This window comes from Gambusia affinis, linkage group LG07 (genome assembly GCF_019740435.1).
Source record: "Gambusia affinis linkage group LG07, SWU_Gaff_1.0, whole genome shotgun sequence".
In the NCBI taxonomy this organism is placed as follows: Eukaryota; Metazoa; Chordata; class Actinopteri; order Cyprinodontiformes; family Poeciliidae; genus Gambusia; species Gambusia affinis.
The window spans coordinates 27,938,829-27,961,086 of record NC_057874.1 but is presented as its reverse complement, the minus strand read 5'-3'; the positions used below and the strand labels follow the sequence as shown (position 1 = coordinate 27,961,086).

The 22,258-nt window shown below is 36.9% G+C and overlaps 1 protein-coding gene across 6 annotated transcripts in view; it reads left to right on the top strand.

The window, feature by feature from the left end:
- Positions 1-1,983: 1,983 nt before the first annotated feature.
- The window catches only part of slmapa (sarcolemma associated protein a), a 64,365-nt gene continuing 44,090 nt past the window's right edge, over positions 1,984-22,258 (top strand). For 5 of the 6 annotated variants that reach the window (XM_044121131.1, XM_044121132.1, XM_044121129.1 and 2 more), the window contains exon 1: positions 2,005-3,659. In XM_044121131.1, the coding sequence (XP_043977066.1) occupies positions 3,381-3,659 (279 nt within the window). In that variant the 5' untranslated portion in view covers positions 2,005-3,380. Of the gene's footprint in view, positions 3,660-22,258 lie in introns of all 6 variants that reach the window. The other variant, XM_044121128.1, reaches the window with a different exon arrangement.

Sequence of the window (22,258 nt, the reverse complement as noted above, 5' to 3'; positions counted from 1 at the left end):
CTACATTTCCAGAAAAACCATAAATAATAAAATATTCAAGAACTTTAACATGCATAATTATTCAGTTTACACATACTGTATCTGCCTACATTTTTCTAATTTCTTTTACTCTTTCCTCATATTGATTTCAAAGGGAAGACCCAAATCTCTTGAGCATATAGAAGTCTTTTTCTATTCTTTTCTCCAATTTATTCTTAAATAGACATTTATAAATGTAAAATACACCCTGTGGTTCTTTGTAAGTTACAGCTGAGCGATAAGAAGATAAAACACAGTCAGATGCTGGCAACTCTCAGATAATAGCCAGACTGTTGGCACAGTGACAGCTGGTCCCTCTGGTTGCTCTGCAGGAGGGCTGGGCAGAGCTGCAAGGACCAGAACCAGGTCCGTCTCATGACAGAAACCTGATCCTGAAAATCAGAATGCACTAATAATAACAAGAAAAAATGTGGAATTGTGGGGGACAAATAATGCATAATGAACAACAAAAAACTGGATCAGATGTAGTTTATTGATCCCAGAGTTGGGAAACTATTGGGCAGGAACAGCACCACCACCGTGACAAACAGAAAACTGACAATAAGTAAAAATAAAATGCACATAAAATGTAACTTTTAATATAAGCATTAACATATATTCAATAAAATAAAAGTGTTATTTATTAGCATTAACATATATGCAAACAGACACAGTATGCCTTTGCCTATTAGGGAAGCAATTTTCTTAACTCTAAAACACAAATAACACAAATCTTTGAACACAACAACCAAAAAGAGTGAATAAACAAATAAACAGTCTAATTTATAATACGTTGGATTAATTCACTTTCTTAGAAATAAAGTTAAAATACTTAAAATTTTGCTTGTTAATACTTGATTTTTGAGCCTTTATGCCAATAGAAAAACTCCAAAGTGTATTTTCAGTGGTGCAAATTAATTTAATTTAATTAAAAAATAATTTTGTCCCATGTTTCAATAAACAAAGGCTGAAATTAGTAAAACTATGGGGGATTGATGTGTGGTGTGGCTGTTTCATTGTCTCATCCAGTATTGATTTAGTCTCACCAAAGAGCGGATAGAGAGATTTTGGAGCCATAAGCAGAATCTGATCTCTTCCAACATCACTCCACACTGTCCTGTTCCCTCCTGTTCTCCCAATAGCCACAAAGATGAAGAATTGTAATAGAAACTGTAATCTGGTCTCATTATAAAAATGTTTGAAATGGAGTCAAGTCGGAAAAACTGACATTTTATAAAGCCTTTCAGGATAAACAGCAATACGAAGAGCAACATTTATATTGCTCCTCAATAGTCACACTATTTTTTATTTAAAAAATAGTGTGATTATTGAAGAAGTGTTATTACAAGAAGAACAAAAACACTTAAATTCAATTATTAAGTGAAAATTCAGGTGTTGTAAAATATAACTCAAAACCAGATGTGAGTAGAGTAACCCAACATTTTTCTCAACTAAGAGTAGCTTTACTTAGAAAGGTCAAAAGTTGCCTTCGATGAAATAAGAATAAAACAACATTTTGTAAAGCGAATCAAGTACTGAGTAAACAATCATGACATCTGATTTAGTAAAATGATATAATTCGAAAGAAAAATATAAAGTTTTGTACAAATTATGGTATTTTATAAACTAAAAGAAAAATACGACAATGAGGTTGCACTTAAAATCTGTGGGTCTTTGCCTCAAAGTTATTCGCCTTTGGTAGATCATCCAGAAATTATTATGTAGTAAGAGTAGCTGTACTTCATAATAATATTGCTTGACTAACAGTAAATTATAAAACTGCTCCTAAAAGTGTATTTCTATTTTTATCCAAGTAAATGTAACTTTTTTTATCCACCTCTACTCAAAACACACAAACAGAAAAACAGAAAGTGTAAATGTAACCAGCTAAAAAACAACAACAACACGGAAATAAATATTACGGTAATCTATTGGTCTATCTATCTATTAATGAGGTAACCAGAGAGTTGGGTTAATCCTATAGGTCAGTGAACGCACCACGCCTGTCTGCTTTCTACTTCCAGTATGGCGGCTGGGACTTGCGGAGGAGGACAACTTCTTCTAGATTCTCTCCAGAAAACCTCCGGAAGCCAACAGCTGTAATAAAACACCACCACCGCAAACTGGATTAGGACGAATACAGAGAACGACAGCGCAACCAGCGTCCTCCAGTGAGGTTCTTCCGAAGCACAGCAGCAGTGTGATGCGTGGGGAGCCGCAGTGAAGAAGAAACTCCCCAGATTTTTCCGCGTCTCTCTCCGCTCTGACTGTCAGTTAGCCGGCTAGCTGCTAGCTAGCTCACCTTTGCGCTTGCGTTCGCGGTGCGGGACTGTTTGTAGCCAATGACGCCTCGGCTTGCTAGTTTTATTTGCTACTGGAGACAGGTATGGCATATCGCTTCCACTCGGTAAGCGAACTGGTTGAGAAGGGTGGGGAGAAAACATTGGAGGACTAGAATGATAACTTTGGAAGTACTCATTAGCCTAGCCTAGCATAGCCTAGCTGGTTGAACGCTAGAGACGTTGGTCGAGAGTTAGAGATAAGCATTTTTGCTGTAAAAGACGATTTACTAATCCCCTGAATATTGGCGGTTGAGTGTTTTGAGGCATAAATCCCCATCGGACCGCTTTAACCGACCTACGGGGGTGTTTCTGGCTCTCCGGCTCTGCTAGGTGTCGTTAGCGGTCTCGTAGGTGCACTCTGGAGGGAGTGGTGACCCGACGTGAGGTGCCAAGATAAGGCTCCCTGTATCAGGGTAACAAGGTTACCGCGATTATCATGTGCCGTTTAGACGAACAGCAAATGACACTCTATTAAAGAGCGTGTGGACCGGCTTGTTGTTAGCCTCCTGCGGGCAGGTAAACGCATCACAGCTCGAAAAAAGGCGCAATAGTCCTGCAAATGTAGGGAATAAACAGGTGGGTTTATTTATTTGGAGGAGCTTCTGCTGTTTTCTGCGACGAAAGATAAACTTTGAGTGGTTTTACTTCCCAGCTCCACTGCTTGAATAGTTTGATGGACGTGAGGGGCTGTTTGCCAGGTTGTCAGTGCTATAATCAGTCATGTATGTCTTGACACATGGTACCTTGGTCTGTACATAGTGTTTGCTGTCAGATTTAAGCGTCGTTATGTAGCTTTAGTGGGGAGCCATTGAAAAAGGAATGTCTTGTCTTTTTATACATGTTTGGTTTGTTTTTTATTTTCCTTTTCCTCAAACGCAGGGCAGTCTAGTTGAGTCAAAGTGCAGTCCCGAGAGCGAACAGGGGACAATGCTTATCAGTTAGTGCCTAGAAGATTACAGAACTTGGAGACCTGCCTGAATACAGGCCGCATATATTGTAGATTATTCTTTTTTAGGGGGGATGCACCAAAACCCTGCCAATCTGGATCAGGAAAATCTCTCCATTGTGTCTGGTTGGAGTAACACACTCAAGCCAAAATCAATGCCTTCAGCACTGGCCGTGTTCACCTGCCGACCCAACTCGCACCCATTCCAGGAGCGACATGTGTACCTGGACGAGCCAGTCAAGATCGGAAGGTCTGTGGCTCGCTGCCGACCGGCCCAAAACAACGCCACCTTCGACTGCAAGGTGCTGTCCAGGAATCATGCTCTTGTGTGGTTCGACCACAAGACCGGGAAGGTAAGAGACAGCCGTGTTTTCAATCCATGACTGAGAAAAAGCATTGCTTTCTTCTCATGAATCTGATTGATTTGGTGGCACGAATACTTCATCATTAGATCCTGATGTTAATATACAGCAATGGAAAAAATAATTGCTCTTAACAAGTTTTGCAGGATAATTAATTGTCCCAGAAGTTATATGACAAATAATAATGTTTACACTGATACTGTCAGTATTTTTGGGATTGTTATTTTTACTTTTCACTGAAAGCATCAACAAATGTCAATAAATTTAGTGCATGATTATATGGCACCAAAAATATTGTGGTAAAACTTTATTATCGCCAAGTGCTGCGATAAATTGTCCCAGAAGTTATTGCGATAAACAAGAATAGTTTTATTTTCAAGTAATATAATGGCGATGACGTAACCCAACTTTGCCCTCAATAAACTTTACTTTTGTAAAGAAAACGTGACACTGGAACTGGAAGATATTTTAAATATCCCAAATAAATAAACAAAAAAAATCCAAAATGATAAATAAAACAGAAATAAAAACCATACGCAACCAACACCATGAAAGAAATATCGTCTGAAGGATGTGTTGGCATTTATTGTATTTTTTTTTTCAGCTGAATTTTGATTCTTTGTTGTTGCAATAAATTCCAATTATTGATTTTTGAACCTCCCAAAATTGTTGGGGTTATTGTTTTCTTCACTGGTTTTCCAATGAAAGTATCAAAAATATAAATAAATTTAGCATATAGTTAGTTTGGTTTAGTGACAAAGTCCACATTCCTTTCTGTGACTTTTCTCAAAAACAGTGTGAGTTTGTAGTGTAATTTTTTTAAGTGTAGTTAGATAAAAAAAGTTAGGGGTGCACAGAATTATCGGTGCCGATTTTCTTCATTTTGGGAGATCGGTGATCTGCTAATTTTTACATGTGAAGCCAATCTTATCCACCGATCTTATCTAGCTTGGCAAAGGTCTAAGAATCCACCACTGTCCTCTTTTGCTCTCCGGTGAGAAAGGTTTGGCTGACAGACCGGCCCACCAAGTTATGTCTGCATGTTTACAATTAACTGTTGCCCACTCAACAACTTTCTATATTAAGCAACATTTCATAAAAAATTGGTATTGGCCAAAATCGGAATTGGCAGGATAAACTTTTTAAAAGATTGGTGATGAGAAAACTGCAATCGGTGCACCCCTAAAAAAAAGCAATAAATAGTTCTTATTGTCACTTCTATTATTATGACAGTAGTAACAAAAATGTTGTAAAACTTTAAGTTCACATCGCCCAGCCCTACAATTAATTGTCCCAGAAATTATTGAGATAAATGATAATATTGTTCTTTTGAGACCATTTTCAAATAATCGAATGGTAATGAAATAATAATGCAAGGTTTTCCTCTCAAATATCAATAAACTATATTTTTCTAAGGCATCTTTCTAAAACACTTAACACTGGAACTGGAAAATATTTTAGATATCCAAAATAAACAAAACAACCAAAAACAAAAAATGAAACCGAAAACTTAAACCATGAAAGAAATTAATAATGAAATATGAGTTGGCATTTATCGTATCATTTATTGTGATAAATGTCTTGGTATGATAAAAATTCAGATTTAATATTGTCACAGTGAACTCCAATGAATGATGATTAAAATCCCCAAAACTGATAATATTGGGGATCATAATTGATAAAGTTAATATCATGGTTAATGATAAGATCATTGTTGGGATAGTTTTACTATTTATGTAATGTTCAATGAAAGCTTCATTCAATATTAATTATTAGAAAATGTTGTTTAGTTTAGTGGTGCAAATTGCACTTCTTTGTGATTATATTGCAAATGGTGTAGATTTCAGGAGCAGTTGGCCTAAAAGAGAAGTGATAGTTTATATTGTCAATTTTATCATTATCACAATAATACCAAAAAATATTGTGATAAAACCTGAAGTCCAAATCACCCAGCTCCTTTTATAAAGTCACTGTAAATAAAATTGCCCTTCAGAAAATATCAGAATGGAAATTATCGAGCTCATTTTAATTGATTTGTTACTTATTGTGACATGTTTAATTTGACATCAACTCCTACAGCTGCTATTCATGGTCAAACACGGTAGCACAGGTTGCTGAATTTCAAATAAATGTCACGTTTATCACTTGTTTTCCTTTCGAAGACGGATTCCTCAGTTTAACCGGCTGAACTTGTGTTAAACTGCAGTCATGTTGTGTGACTTTAATAATGCGAGAAAGCAGAGGAAGCGACCCATTCAGCACTAGCCGGCCTCCTGAGACGCTGCGAGTCTCTCAGAACTTGCTGAAGGATACGATTGTTGTCCTGTTTTCTAATTCCACTCTACTTTAACAATCATGACGCTGGGGATTGAAATTAATCCATTCAGTCCTGAGCCGCCCTCTGAGCATGGAAACTGCTGCTCACAAATGCTGCTTAAGATCCTAATTGATTAAGTAAGGCTGATTCAACTGAGCTGGTGTGAAGCTTTGAGTTGCAAATAACTTCCCAGATTTGATCATGTTTCTCTGGGCTTTTTATTTTTGGAGCATTTTTTAAAAAATAGTGAAAATGTACATATTGTTTTTCAAAGGGTGTTTGCTATAAAAAGCTTTAGAAAAGACCAAAGTAATGTTTGCCAACTTGAATGAGAATATAACTAGAATATATACAGATGTGTGAGATCTCTTCCAGTAAGAATATAGAAGGTTTAACTGGTTTCATGAGTAGAAAAATATGTGAACCAAATGTGAGAAACTCTTGAGTTTAATCAAGTTTAACGTAATCTCTTTAGACTTTGTTCTGCTTCCCAACAGCTTAATGGAACTCCTATTTAATTCCAATTTAATATTATAGTATTTAATGTTTCTCTGCTGACAAGTTCTACTTTAAAATCCTCAGACTGAGGGTTAAAATGTTTGTGATGGAGAATCAGTTGTGTGTGTTTGTGGTTTCTTTGAGGAACCAGCTAAACAAGTCGAGAAGCATCAGGATTACCCTGTTCTGCAGCATGCAGACACGTTGAGATACCCTGTGTGTGTGTGTGTGTGTGTGTGTGTGTGTGTGTGTGTGTGTGTGTGTGTGTGTGTGTGTGTGTGTGTGTGTGTGCATCAGCTATTAATAACAACAGGAGTAGCGTCATCCTTTCCTCTCTTCAGGGATAAACATACATGCATTCCTCCAAATACCAGCGCCACGGTTTTAATTGGTCTTGAACGATTCAGTGAGGTTTGCACGGATGTCCTTCACCAGAACTTGTTTGGATGAGTCCTTAACCTCCAGCAGCTTCTAATGTTCAGCATTTATTTCCTTTATTCCTGAAGAATAAGTCTCTGTTTTGGGTGTAAATGCACTTCATTGTCAGTGAAGTGAAGCCGGACGCTGACTGGCTGTTAATGATTGAGTAGCCGTAGTGTGCTCACTACAGAGACCTCCTAAGTCAGATGCAGCTCACTCTCTGTTAATTTATGACGCATAAGGGAAAGGTAAGCACGTGTTCATGGAGGCTTAAAGGGGTTGTAAACTGCTGGAGAGCTTTGTCCTTTATTTCTTGGTACCTCTTTGTCTTTTAAATCCAATAAATGCCAAGACTTATAAAGATTTAAAGCAAAATAAATCGAATAACCACAAATTGGTTGAGAAATCAACAGCTGAGTCTGATTCAGCTCAATTTAAGTCAAAGCTTCTGGAAAGTTTGTGTCCTTACAAGGTAATAATGGGAAGAACCTTTATAACTTGGAGCTAATGTTCTGCCAGGACAGAGAAATTCAACATGTTTAGAGCTGCAAATGTCACATAAGTTTATGAAAAACCAACTTTTTAGAGAAATATCAACTAGAGATCTAAATCTTTCAGTGTCTAGCAATTTAATTTGGATTTTCAGAAACGATTCTGAAACGATTCTTAATTCAGAGACCAATTTTTCTATTCAGTCGGTCTACAGATTCTGTTTAGATCATTGGTAACTAACAGGAGGGAAAGACAGTAGTGCAAACAAAAAAAGATTTATTTAAACATTTCTGAAACATTTAAAATTCAGTTTATGTTTAAACAAAAACAGGGTTGTGCTTAAAACTCTGTAGTTTAAGTTACCAGTATGAGGTTGGCTTTGCTGTCTGACGTTTTCTTCAAAAAATATCAAAGAATCATTTAGAATATAACTTTACAAAAAATTAAGCAGAATAAAAAATATTTTTGACCATTTTATTCAAAATTCCCATGATTAGGATTGTTACTCTAAAGAATATTTTTTTCTGCAACGTTAGTATCTACTTCAGGAGATTTTGTTTGAATTTTAAAGACATTTAATTTCTACTTTTAGAATTTAAAATACAAGTGAACATAAGAGGATGGAAATTTTATTTAAAAAGCTCATAGATTCCAACCTACTAAGAAAAACGGATTTTAAAACACGTTACTGTTTTTTACCCAAATTAATGTTTTTAGGGTAATTAATTTGTGAAAATTCTATGCAAATATTGCAGGAAAAAAATTAAAAAACCTACATTTATTATTTCTGCATTTATAAATATGAACAAGTTCCTTTTTAACTTATTAAGCGCTGTTGCAGGCCCTTTTAGAAAAAGAAACCTGCATGAATTATTATTGCATTGATAAATGTGTCCGTTGAGATTAGCCCACATTTCTGTGTGTGCAATAATAATGCACACAGTTACTGATGTAACAAATTGTTTTGCAAGCCGTTAGGTCCGAATACGCGGCTCTCCCTTTAATGCTCTCCATTCAAGAGTGTTTGTTTTTGATTTGTTCGGTGTTGTACCATAAAAATAATATACATAACATGCAAATTATGAAAAGTGTGGCAACCAAAGGTCCAGCGCGCTCATTCTCGGATTCAGAGTCTACTTGCGTAACCAGAACCTCTTCACCGCAGCTTCCTCTTGTGATAAGAGAAACGTTTTGTTGAATGAGTCTGCAGTTTTGGGTTGAAAATGAGTCATTCGTTTGGATCCAAGTTGGTTGCTTTGCATCACCTTTGCTGTGCTGATCAGCACACAACCCAAAGCAGAAAGGTAAATACTTTGTTTTTCTGAGTCTTGTTTGTTTGGCTGTTGGATTGACTTCACCTCAGCACATCTGATTATGTTTTTAAGTGTTATGGCAGTGAACTAGAGCGTTGAGTGACATGAGAACAGCTGGTGTGATGAATGTTTTAAAGACCTACGGAGAAAGTCAAGCGATGTTTTGAACGGTGGTGGAAGTCATGATAAGAGATCAGACCTAGTGAGGCTGCAGGGCCTGGAACTCCAGTTTAGGAGTCTCTGAGGAAGAAGAGATGAGATGCTGCAGATCTAATCGAAGATGTCACTTCCTGTTTCATAATTCCTCCCCTCTGACTTTGAAAAAGTTTCCTTTTCCTGAAGGAAATGTATTGAGAGTTTACATCTAGGGTAGGACGGAGATGATTAATCGATTATTGAAATAACCGTCAACTAATTTAGTAATGATATAATTTTAACTGGAGTATACCGACTCAAAAAAGGTAATTTGCTGAAAGAACAACACAATCAGAGCAGGAATTAAAACCAAAACTATACAAAAATGCATACATTTGGCACCTAAGATGAAAAACTTTCTTTGTCTGTAATGGGGCTCTTGTGTACGATTATTTTAGTAATCCATCAATTATTCTGACAATTAATTAATTTTTATTTTGTATAAAATCATTTTAAATGGGCAGTATTTTGTGTTTTCCAGACATACAGTTCCATTTTATAACCTTATCAATAACTGGTACTTTCAGTTGTTTTTAAAATGTTTTCTTAAAAGAAAATTTACTTCCTATTTTGACGCCTTGAAATTGGGCCTCTGTCTCTTTAAAAACTCCTCCTCCACCTTCAGGAAGTCATCACAACATGGCTCCCCTGTCAGCCGGGTTTTGTCTACAAATATTCAACCTGATCTGACTCTGAGCTTGAAAAGGGTTTGAGGAGATTCCTGAAAGTCGAGTCCTTCAGCTCCATCATCATCATCAGCTACCAAAAACCAGCCTTCGTGTTAATTAGCTTCTTAGATGAAAGCCTGAACAAGTAGAAACCTGTATTACTAAAGCCATACAGCTGCTGCGCATCGTCCGTCCCTCCTGCAGTGAACCGTAAAACGGTCCAGGTGACCAGGCCAGACCGGGTTTATCCCTCAGCAGCAGGTAGCTGCGTCACATCAGAACTGTGTGTGGCAACTGCAACAATTAAGTCCTGCTTGCAGAAGACAAGGCTTCCTGCCAAGCTGTGGCTTTCAGTCGCAGGTTAATTATTATTTCAGTTATGTCGACATTACAGCAGCCGACGATTGCATGTTAAAGGGAGTCGATGCATTAAGCTTCCTTTTTTTTTTTTTTTTAAAGACTGTGCAGTCATGTGGACAGCAGTTTCAACATCTGTATCATGAAGCTGGATTCTCCTGTTATCCTCTGTTTCATAAGTGGGCAGTTCTGTAGAAATTGCTACTGAGAAGTGGAAATAAAGCAGGAGAATCCCAGACACTTCCAGAATTATTAGAAAGGGTTTAATGCTCTTGGTTTGTACAGCTAATGCCTGTAGTGCAGGGGTGTCCAAACTTTTTGTCACATCGACCAAAAAGTGTCAAGTCAGAATTACCAGAGGTCAGAAAAAAAAAAAGAATTTATAAAATAATTAAAATGTATAAGTAATTTATAGTACAACCTTCATTTACCTTCTATACTGTAAACTAAGCATAAAATAATTTAAATGAACAGATAAAGTAGCTGGGCTGTTTGTAAGACTGGGGTTTGTAAATTATGAAATATCCAGAAATTAAAAAGGATTTCGTTTGTTTACACGTTTGCCTCATGAGAAAATATTGATCTAATTTGCACATTTTGGGGGAGCTTGTTTGTGAAAAAAAAGAAGTTTTGGTGTATTTATGTTTTATAAATGATTAGAAGCAGATTTTGATTCACTAAATTGCAGATGGCCCAGAAACCAAATTTTAATTCCCAGAAGAGAGTTTGTGGTGTTGAAAGTTTCTTCCTAAGCGCGCTCATCATAAAAGGGAAAAAAAACATCAACGGATGTTAAAGGTATCAGGACCGCCGCCTGTTAAAACGTATTTTCATGGATATTTTGTCTCGGAGGCACATCAGGTGCTGTTTGTGCAGGGTGAGAGATCACGTTATTGTCGGTCTACTTGTTGGCTAAAAATGAGGACATACAACACACACACACATCCCACTCCCCCCCCCACACACACACCCTAATAGTAGATGACTCATTTGATCGTTGTTGGCTTTGGGTGTGCACTCTTTTACTCTGAGAAGAGCAGATTCTCCACTCCCTGTGACTTTAGTTTTTTCTGAGCACAGACTTGCTGAGGATCAGTTGAGATCAGCGTGTGAGAAACTTTGACAGCTTTAAAGTTGATCTATCATGCAAAATTCATATTTTGCATGTTTTGTACTTCCCTCTGGGTCTTCTTACAAAAACAGGACTTAAAAAAACCCACCCAGGTGTTTTTTGGGATTTACTTATATTTTGGTGTCTGAAAAATGAGTCATTTTACAAATCCTTCACAAGTCAGCAGGCACGGCCTGTTGCCTAGCAACCCCAGCAAATCCCAGCCTGTTTGGTCAGCTGGTTTTACTGCTGTAGAGACAAGGCAAGTGTTTTATTGCTGTTTTACCTTCCAGAAACCACCTGCTACATTCTTGCTGGTTGTGCAGGAGGCTCCATTTCTGCTTTTCAAAGAGGGACTGTTCTATAATTGCACATCTGTTTCCAGCCATTTTCATGCGGGAGTGTAAACGTTTAATTGGGGCTGTGATTTAAAAACACAACCCATCTCTTTAGCGTTGAGGGGTTTTAATGTGGCCAGTGTCGGTTTACTGCTGCATCATGGGTATTTACATTGCCGATATAAAGGCAGTTTGGGTATAAATCCCCAAAAGCTGCAGGAAAGCAGTTGGTTCTCTATAATCAGTCACATCTGAATACAGTCAGTGACAGGAACACTACCAGCAGTACAACACAGAACCGTTTATTGTTGGTTTGCAGATTTTTTTTTTTCTTTTAGTACAGTTAAGATGTGAAATAATTTTTTTTCTCCTCACCCTTCCCCATTTCTGTTACTTGCACATTTCACACTTAAAACCTGCCTACAGTGGAAATGTCTCCCACAAATCCATCATCAGCTCAAGCATTTTTCTACTTTAGTATGAAACAAAATGACTTGATCTAAAGAGGTTTTTGTGTTTACATGTTCAGGAACCCTGGAATCAGAAATGATCTGCTTCCGTGAAGCAAAGCTCTGCTAACATGGTGAAATAAGAGCGACCTATCGGATCACTGCAGGGTTACGCTGGTCCTACCAACCTCACAGCGTTCAGTCATACCACCAAATCATTACGTCTAGTAATAAAAGCAATTTATTATTTTCACACAGTAGATCCAAACTGAAGCTGCAAGATTTGAACTTTGAACTTAAAACTTGTTGCAAATATGCAAGAAAATATGACAGAAAATGACCAGAAACTGCTGCTAAATTGATTTGAATGACAGATTCTTGTTTACTTTGTAAACATTTTTCAGTTGACTGTCATCTTGCCACAAATATACAATGTAAATGTTGTCTAAGTGTAACTGGTTATATTTTTCTGAATTTAGTGCAGTTAAGTTGTGTAACTGTATATATGGCAGCTAATGTATACATAGTTCTAGAGCTGCATTAATACGTTCATCTGTCATCAATGTATTCAGTATTGGGTTGGATAGTCATATGTGCTATAGTAGTTAATCATTCGCACTGATTATTTGTTTTTTATTTCCAAGTGAAGATTGTTGAACAGACCAACTCTGATATTTTTTTTATTGTTTAGCAGGCAGCGCAGGAGGCAAACATCACTTATTCATGCTTTAACCTCATTAATAATTTTCAGAACGACGCGATTAAAATGCTCCTCTACTACTGCGCGTGTTGCATTACTCTTTCTGCTCCAGCTCTATTTTTACCTGAGATTAACGCAGGAGGCCGAGTCAGCATGAACATCTCAGGAACCTGGGAAAAAAAAGCAAACCTATCCAAGTTTTGCTGCTGCTGTTGATTTGATTTTAACTGTCTTCTACTGGTGAGCCTGCAAGGTAAACCGTGTTGTGATTTAACTCGCACAGACAGCTTTTCAACACTTCCTCACACAGGAAGGTGATGCTGTTGACATCGTCTGCTTTACTCCGAGCACACCTCACTTGAAAACAAAGCCACCTGGTATTTTACATGGTTTTTATCTTTAGTAGTCAAATTGCATTGTTGTTGATCACTAAAGAGAATATTCAGCAGAATTATCAGAAAGACAGAAATCATACACAGCTGCTGCTGAATCGATCTGCTTGGTCCAGATCCTTCTTTTACACTGAGTGTCACTGTATTTAGTGACTTTGCAGAAAAAAACCTAGAATCTGCAAAATCATAATCGGCATGTCAGATTTTTTTAAAGATTGATCGACTGGAAAACTGCAATCGGTGCAATTTTAAATATATATATACATATATATGAAGGCAAAATAAGAAACTGTATGCCTAAATTTACAACACAAGACAAGAATACTCTGCAACTATTTACATTTTGTAGCAGTATTATTTAGTTATAAGTGTTGTGTTTTACCAAGCAGGGAAGTAATATTTAATAATTAAGGGTGAATTCCCAGTTGCTTCTGGGTTTTGTCCTGATTAAAGAGGCTCAGATTTTGTCATATACTAATTAATCTGGGAAGATTAAAAAAGCTTGCCTTAATGTTTTCCTTTGGTCTAAATCTCTAAAATGAAATTAAAATTGTAACTCATTTAATTGTACATTAAATTTTAAACTGTGGATGTTTTACATCCTTTTGAAAGATTCTAGATATGCTTTATTTAGTGGGAAAAATGGCTCTTTAGGTTGTAAAGGTTGCAAAATTAAATCTTAAGACTTGATATTTGTCCTGCTAGTTTGGGTATTTTTGACATTTGCTTTGATAACTGAATGAAATATTCAACTGGTTTGTGGTTTGCATTTCCAACGGATTCCTTGTTTTAAGTTGAGAAATGGACATTTGAGAGTAAAATGAATTTATTCCAGAGTTGTTATGGAACCAGATAATGGGACTGGGCTTGTGTTCACACCCTGGTGCAGGAATATGTTCGCTGATAAACGCCGGTTGTGTTTGCCAGCAGCTTCTAACAGGCTCTTTTGGAGACGGTGGCAGAACTCCATGCTCCTCTTTTCTGGCTCTGCTTCAAACTGAGACTTTCTCTCCATCTTTAGCTCCCACAGAAAACTCCAAGTGCTCTCCGAGTTTTATCTAATAGTCAAACCTTTAAAAAGTGTTGGATTAATTAAAAAGAAAGCAACGCACCATGATCTCAAAAGACCTTTTTAAATATATATTTTTTAACCCTCTTTACATTAATTAAATGTTTCTGAACTTATCCAATCCTTCAGTTAGCTGAACTTTCTGAACTCTGATGGATTAATTTTCAAACAAATCCTCGTTGAACTTTTCTCAAACAGCCATCTGTTGTCATTAACAGGGAAAAATGCATCAAAATGCTGATCTTGCTTTCTGCCTATTAAGCATCAACACTCATTGATCAATGTCACTTTGCTGTGGATATTTATCCTTTACATCCAGTGTTGTAGAAAGTACTAAAAAAATGTACTTAAGTAAAAGTACAAATACATGGACAAAAATGTACTCTAGTAAAAGTAAAAGTACCACATTAACATTTTTACTTGAGTAAAAGTAAAAAAGTACTGGCTTTTAAAAATACTTAAGTATTAAAAGTAAAAGTACTTCCTGAATGCATTACTTAATCTTTAATACAATATCATTAAGTGTACCTATCATATTTAATTTTAATACATGAAATATGTGCCATTTTAATTAACAATACCACAGATAAAGCATGTTTTTAGTGTGTTTACTCTCTGTGACAGTTTAGATTTAGATTTGTGATTCTATGCATCATAATTTCAGGGATGGAAACATCTTAAATCCACATTCCCATAAAAACACCTAGATATTAAATACTGAGAGCTGAAATAAATTTAACCAGTATCATTATCAATTCAAACTCTTCATTCTGCTTTGCTTCCATCTCTGTGGCACAATCCGAGGAGGTCTCCTACCATCCCTAAAAGATACCACCCTGGACGTTTGCCCATATCACCCATGTCAGAAACCACAACTGTCTGCTCCATTAAACATAGAAATTAAGGCAATGCCCCAATGGTAAACAACACTCAACTATGAATACTGTCCAAGGTGCAAGAAGCAAGAAGTAACCAGGCAGAAGGACAGTGACGGTTCTGACCCTGTCTGCCACCATGACAGGTTACCAACACAATCAAAGAGCCATGAGCAGCTCTGCGTTACACGTTCTTGTTTTGTTTATTGGCCAATTAAATAAATCTATCTATTTTTTAATTAAATAAAATAATAATAGCTACTGCAGTGTATGCAGAGCGTCACAAGAACAAAGAACGGCTCTCAGTGAGGCTTCAGTCCTATAGGACTTAGTAAAAATCCGGCCAGAAGAATCGGATCGTTCATCACTATCACTATATAGCAGATTTTGGTCACATGTCGCCAAATGATTTGGCGACATGTAAAATCAGCAGCGCTTCACTTTCACAGACGGTGGAAACTTCGTCCAACTTTTAGCGTCACTTGGAAAGGAAGCTTAAAGGAAGGTAAGCTAAGTGGACGTGATGTTAGCAAAGCTAGCTGTACAGAGACACATATGGTGCATCTGCGATGAAAAAACGTTGTCAGTCATGCGTTTAATTATTGTGTGGAAGTGTTGTTTTAGGTGTCGCATATATGGGACAACGCTGTGACCAAAATCTGCTATATAGTGATAGTGATGAACGATCCGATTCTTCTGGCCGGATTTTTACTAAGTCCTATAGGACTGAAGCCTCACTGAGAGCCGTTCTTAGTTCTTGTGACGCTCTGCACACCCTGCAGTAGCTATTATTATTTTATTTAATAAAAAAATAGATAGATTTATTTAATTGGCCAATAAACAAAACAAGAACGTGTAACGCAGAGCTGCTCATGGCTCTTTGATTGTGTTGGTAACCTGTCATGGTGGCAGACAGGGTCAGAACCGTCACTGTCCTTCTGCCTGGTTACTTCTTGCTTCTTGCACCTTGGACAGTATTCATAGTTGAGTGTTGTTTACCATTGGGGCATTGCCTTAATTTCTATGTTTAATGGAGCAGACAGTTGTGGTTTCTGACATGGGTGATATGGGCAAACGTCCAGGGTGGTATCTTTTAGGGTTGGTAGGAAACCACTGCGGATTGTGCCACAGAGATGGAAGCAAAGCAGAATGAAGAAGAGTTTGAAATGATAATGATACTGGTTGAATTTATTTCAGCTCTCAGTATTTAATATCTAGGTGTTTTTATGGGAATGTGGATTTAAGATGTTTCCATCCCTGAAATTATGATGCATAGAATCACAAATCTAAATCTAAACTGTCACAGAGAGTAAACACACTAAAAACATGCTTTATCTGTGGTATTGTTAATTAAAATGGCACATATTTCATGTATTAAAATTAAATATGATAGGTACACTTAATGATATTGTATTAAAGATTAAGTAATGCATTCAGGAAGTACTTTTACTTTTAATACTTAAGTATTTTTAAAAGCCAGTACTTTTTTACTTTTACTCAAGTAAAAATGTTAATGTGGTACTTTTACTTTTACTAGAGTACATTTTTGTCCATGTATTTGTACTTTTACTTAAGTACATTTTTTTAGTACTTTCTACAACACTGGCCAAATCTTATGATTTATGTAGCGAAATTCTATTACTGACTATTAGACACAATCATCTCCCGCTTAGTGGAAACCACTGCGCATGTCTGGGAGCTCCGAGTGCGACTGAAAGGAGGAGGCGATGGGTGACGACAGTAATTAGTAGGTCAAGTTATTGCTTGGATTTACAGCGCCTTGTTAAGTCCCTGAACTTCATATTTTAACGGGAAAAAAAGCGCAATGCGACTTGGATGTAACGAGTAACGGGACGGTTTTGTAGAAATGTAGTAAGTAGAAAGTACAGATACTTACTGTAAAATGTAGTGAAGTAAAAGTCGAAAGTATCCATTATTAAATATACTTAAGTAAAGTACAGATACACGAAGATTGTACTTAAGTACAGTAACGAAGTACATGTACTTCGTTACTTCACAACACTGTTTACATCACTGCTCAGCTCTACAGAGCAAATATTTATCTACCTGCCTACAACGTCCTGTCACCAGCGAAAGTCTTGGTTCACTTCAGGGTGAATGTTTATTTTATAATTTAAGGTTAGAAATGTCTGTTTTGTCAACTCACTTTATAGTGTTTGTATCTGATCCTGTGCAAATATTGAGAAATCTTAGCTTGAGAGTAATTGGTAGTTTGACCAGGACTTGTGGACCATTTCATGTGTGTGAAATGTGATCAGTCACTCCTTTTTGTTGTCTTTTATCTTCTAGATTTGACCTTTTCTCTGCCTAGCAACAGTGTGAAATGAACAGATTTGTCAGACCAAAGTGTGACAAAGTGATTCAGTAACATAAAGAGACGATCTTATCCCTCATGCCGTAGCTGTGACTAATCCTCTTTCAGGGCCTTTTTTTTTTTTAATCAACAATATTTTTATTGTATTTTTTACAGATATACCTGCCATATAAACAATACAATACACAAGACCAACAAACGCCCTCTTGTATACAAATCTGCATAAATTATTTTAACAGGAGATAATAGTCCACTGCTGAGGCTCCTTTATTTAACGTTATGGTTTGACATTAATCTCTTCTTTAGCTGGCTTCTTCGGCTTGAGACAAGTTCACTCCTTCAACAAAATTCTAGAAGGGTCTCCAAATGTTTTCAGATAATTCACTTTTCCCTTTTTGGAGATATGTTTTGCGTTCCAGAGGTAAAGTCTTCAGAGACATTTGCCAGATCCATTGATTGATACCTGGTCCTGTTGTTCTCTTCCAGAATGGTGCCATCAGTCTTTTAGCTTGCAGTTTATACACACATCAATCAATAGTTGCTCACATTTGGTAAACAAAGTATTTTTTGGATACAAACCTAAAATTAGAAAAACAGGATCTAGTGCAACATCCTTTGAGACAAAAATGTTCTAAAGTTCTTTTTATTGCTTTCCAAAATCTTTGAATTTCCCTGCATTCCCAAATACAATGAAACAAAGTCCCCTTTTCTTCTAAACATTTTGTGCATACATCTGGTATATTAACGATTTAAATTGATTGGTGTAATAGAGATTCGCATTAACCATTTGTATTGCAGTAACCTTAAGCAAGAGTTAACAGTTTAACTCTGTAAAGTAAATAACAGAGGGGAGAAGGGACATCCTTGACGACGTCCTCGTTTGATAACAATTGTTTAAGACACATTTTTATTGTTAATATTTCTGCAGGAGGATTTAAATATAAAATGTATCCATTTTTTAAAATTGTTTCCATTACCAAAACAATTTAAAAAGTTGAATAGATAGGTCCATTCGACTCGGTCGAACACTTTCCCGGCATCTAGAGAAAGAAATGCAGTTCCTGATTTCACACCCAAGCCATGAATAATGTTTAGAAACCTCCTCACATTGTGTAGGCCCTGCCGTCCCAAAACAAAGCATTTTGATCCCTGTGTATCACTGAAGGAAGTGAATCTTATAAACGTATTGCTAATAATTTACAGAGTATTTTTAGGTCGGCATTAAGCAAACTTATTGGCCTCATGTTCACATTTATTGCTGGGTTTTCCTGTTTTTGGTAACAAAGATTAAAGCACTTGTCATAGATTTTGGTAGGCCACCATTGCAATATGCCTCCTGAAACATCTCTGAGATAGGACTTATTAATTGTTTTTTATAAAAGTCTATAGGGAACCCATCAGGCCCAGCTTTCCTCCCTGCCTTCATACAGTCAATAGCCTGATCCAGCTCTTCTTCTGTAATTTCAGCTTCCAATTGTTCTCTGTAACCTTCATCTATTGAGGGAATAACTAACTTATTTAGAAATGAGTCGTGTTCGTTTATATTGGAAGTGTCTTGAGAATCATACAGCCTTTCATAGTATTTTCTAATCTCTTCATTTATCTTCATTGGGTCTACTAAAGTTTCCCTTTTACTCTTAATAAGAGAAGTTATGTTTGTTTGCACTTCCAGTTGTTTTATTTGCCATGCCAAGAGTTTCCTCTGTTTTTCTCCTTGTTCATAGGATGATTGATTTAATCTTAATAAACTGGAGGCCGCTCTGACTGCAGATTATTTTTCATATTGTGCTTTTAATAACAGCAATTCCTTCTCTGTTTCTGTGTTGCCATTTCTAAAAGCTTGTAGTTCTAGTAATTTAATCTTAGATTCCTTTGTTGTCTGCTCTTGCGTTGTTCTTTAGATTTTGACGCGGTGTAACTGATTATATAACCCCTCAAACATGCTATTTATTGCTCCAAGTATATCTGCTTTGTCGCCGAGTGAGCTATTCATTTTGTCGCTGTTGGCTGCTAGTTCTTCTTCAACTGCCTTGCTGCTGTTCGGCTCCTTGCTAACCTTTTTGTTAGCCTCGTTTGAGCTAAGCTCCATGTTTTGTGGTCCGTCAACTTGGATTGAATAGTTATTTTAGACTTATCTTTGCTCATTCTTCTAGGGCCTGGCATAGTTTCACCCAAGTCAGACTCAATTACCGTTGTTGTAGCATTCAGTGATTTTTAAAAGGGAGTTTTCAGGATTCTTGTCAGGAGCGACCTTCCGCCTTGCAGTCATACCTGGAAGTTCGATTCAGGGCCTATTTAGTTGTGCTGTCAGCAATTATTAACAGAAAGTTTATGGCTCTGTTGGTTGTTTGATCTTCCACTTTGCAGCTTTGCTTTTTCAATTCCACATTCATAGTTAGTTTGATTACTTTGTTGGAGGATCACTGAGATGTAAATAGATAAAACAGCAATTCAGAGTGAACACTTATTAAAATGTATTTGAACCAGATGTCACACTAGGCTTTCTTTTATCTGTCAGTTTTACTGATGGCATAAAAAATAATCTGATCCTAATTCACTCTGTCATTTTTAAAATGACAATTATGACATGTTCTCTTGCATTTATTTTTATTGATTAATATTCAACAAGCTGAATATTAAGCAAGTACATACAGCGGCAATAACTATGCATAAACTGTGAAACTAAACGATTGCACTTAAATTATTAAAAATTCACTTGCTGTCTTGCAGACTCCCAACGTCCTCCTGGTCTGCATGAACCTGAATTGCACACTTAATCAAAGAGTTTAGATGTTGATGTAAAGGATAAATCCACTCTGGAACTACAAGCACCAGTTCAGAGAGAGTTTTGAAATGGGGCAACATTTCGCCTATCAAAGTAATCAGAAGTCGCCACGACTCTCTGAATGAGGAGTTTTGCAATCCTGAAAATTCTTGCTTCAGTAGGAAAAGCTTATTTAATGATAGGAAAGTTACATTTTTACAGTAGTTTTTGTGCTTTTGAGGCCGACTGTCTGCAGACAATTGTATTGTAATGAAAAACACAGAAGACTGCAATTAAAATGTTAAGTCATCACCCACCTATATGTCATAACTTTCATTCAGCTAATTGTTTTGAACTATTACCAGAAACCGCTCCAGAAAGCTCTTTGAGCCTATTTTGAAATGTATTTGGCAACTTTTTATATAAACGCTGCTTATTTTGGCAACCAGAACATTGCTGGATTATTTGGTGGTAAATACTTTTCTTTTCTTGAATGTATAGTATTGAATTTCAATTAAAAGCAAATTTTGTTTCATTTGTTCAGTTGGAACTCTGGAAAAAATATTTTAAATTTGTCAAAATTAAATGTGACTAAAAATGATAAACCTACCTAGAAAGTTGGATTGATGCATCTACAGTGCTGTACATAAAATAAATCATCCTATGAAACATATTAGCACATAGCTAGTCATAACTATTTTTGCACTTTCCTAAAGGATATGAAATAGGAATAAGGGTTTTTTTGGGTTAAGAGCATATTTTTCCAGGTTACCAGCCCACAATTATTGTGGGCTGGAGTTACTTTCAGAAAAGGAAGTTCTATTACCACCTCTGTCATTGGAGCCAACGTTATGCCACAGAAATGTAAACATGATCTCTGTTTTGCATTGGAGATAAACGAACATCTGAGATGTCACATGCACTCCTCTTGAGGTGCGATTATTTTTAGATGTGCAAGGTTTCATTGTACCTCTGGTGAGTGACTCCTAGGAAATTATCAGTCATATGATGAATACTTTTTCCTAACGTGCCTCTGTGTGCTTGCCAAAGAAACCTGTTGTCATGTGTTGACCTCCTGACTGGTTAAGTGGACGCTGTTTCTTTTGGCCGCTTGCTGATGCTTTCGCTGCTCTGAGAGCTTCAAGAACGAGGAGAGCAGCAGGAATGTTGGTGGAGAAACTGCATTTTGAGAAGGCATGCAATCATGTGCTCACATGTTGGTGGTGGATAGGGGGTAAACATTTTATTTTTTACTTTTTATGGGCCACATGCCCTTTTTCTTTTACTAACCTGGTTAGGTCCAGCTGGTGTTCTTTATTTTATTCAATATCCTTTCTGCATTTACAGAATAATTACTCAGTGTTCATTTAATGGTGCATTCACACCCTTAAATGACTTCTTTGGACTTGTCAAGTCCGCTTTAATCAAACTCTAGTTGCTTTGTCTTGGAAGTTTGGTTTGCTTGGGGAGTTGTCAATCTATAATCAAACTCTGATGTGGACTAGAAACTCAAACTCTGTTCGCCTTCAAACCTCGATCTCAGTTCGGTTGAAGTGAACTGTGGTGTCGGATTTCCCTTTTGTAAAAAACCACAGGTCATTTCTCCTGCTAGCAATAAGCTCACACGTTTGTTTTGATTGCATTCACCAGAATGCCCTGCGCTGTAGTCCGCCTCCTGCTTTTGGAGCGCTACCAAAGTTCTCTTCAACCGAACCGAGACCGATGTTTGCAGGTAGACCAGAATTAGCTTTTTTTTTTTTGGTCTGTATCACAGTTTGATTACGCATTCACACCTTCCCAAACAAATCGGACTTTCTTGGAAAACAAACTTGAATTAAAATGGACTAAACACGGTGTGAATGCACCTGCAGTCATATTAAGTTACTACAACAATTTGCAGCTGTTTACAGACAGAAAGCAGTGAGGAAAATAGTTTGAAGTACTTCCCCGACAGTCCAAGGCCAGTCCTCCTCCAACATCAGCGATTACTCTCTGAAGCTGCTGTGTTGTTTTCTAAATGTTTTTATGACCAATTTAATGAGTGTTTTGCTTGTTTTAGAAGAAGCAAGTTGACACCAAAAATCAACCCAGCATGTTGTGATGAGCGTTAACTATTCACATTTCTTGCTCTCTTTGTAACCATGCTTCATGCTGGGAATTAAAATGTCAAATAGTAATGATGATACATCAAAGACAAACAGCACCTACTGGAGCGGGACCTAACCGCTGGTGATCTGATCCAAGATGAGTGATGTCATGTTTTCTGTGTCCGTGTGAAAGAAATGACTGTAGAAGTG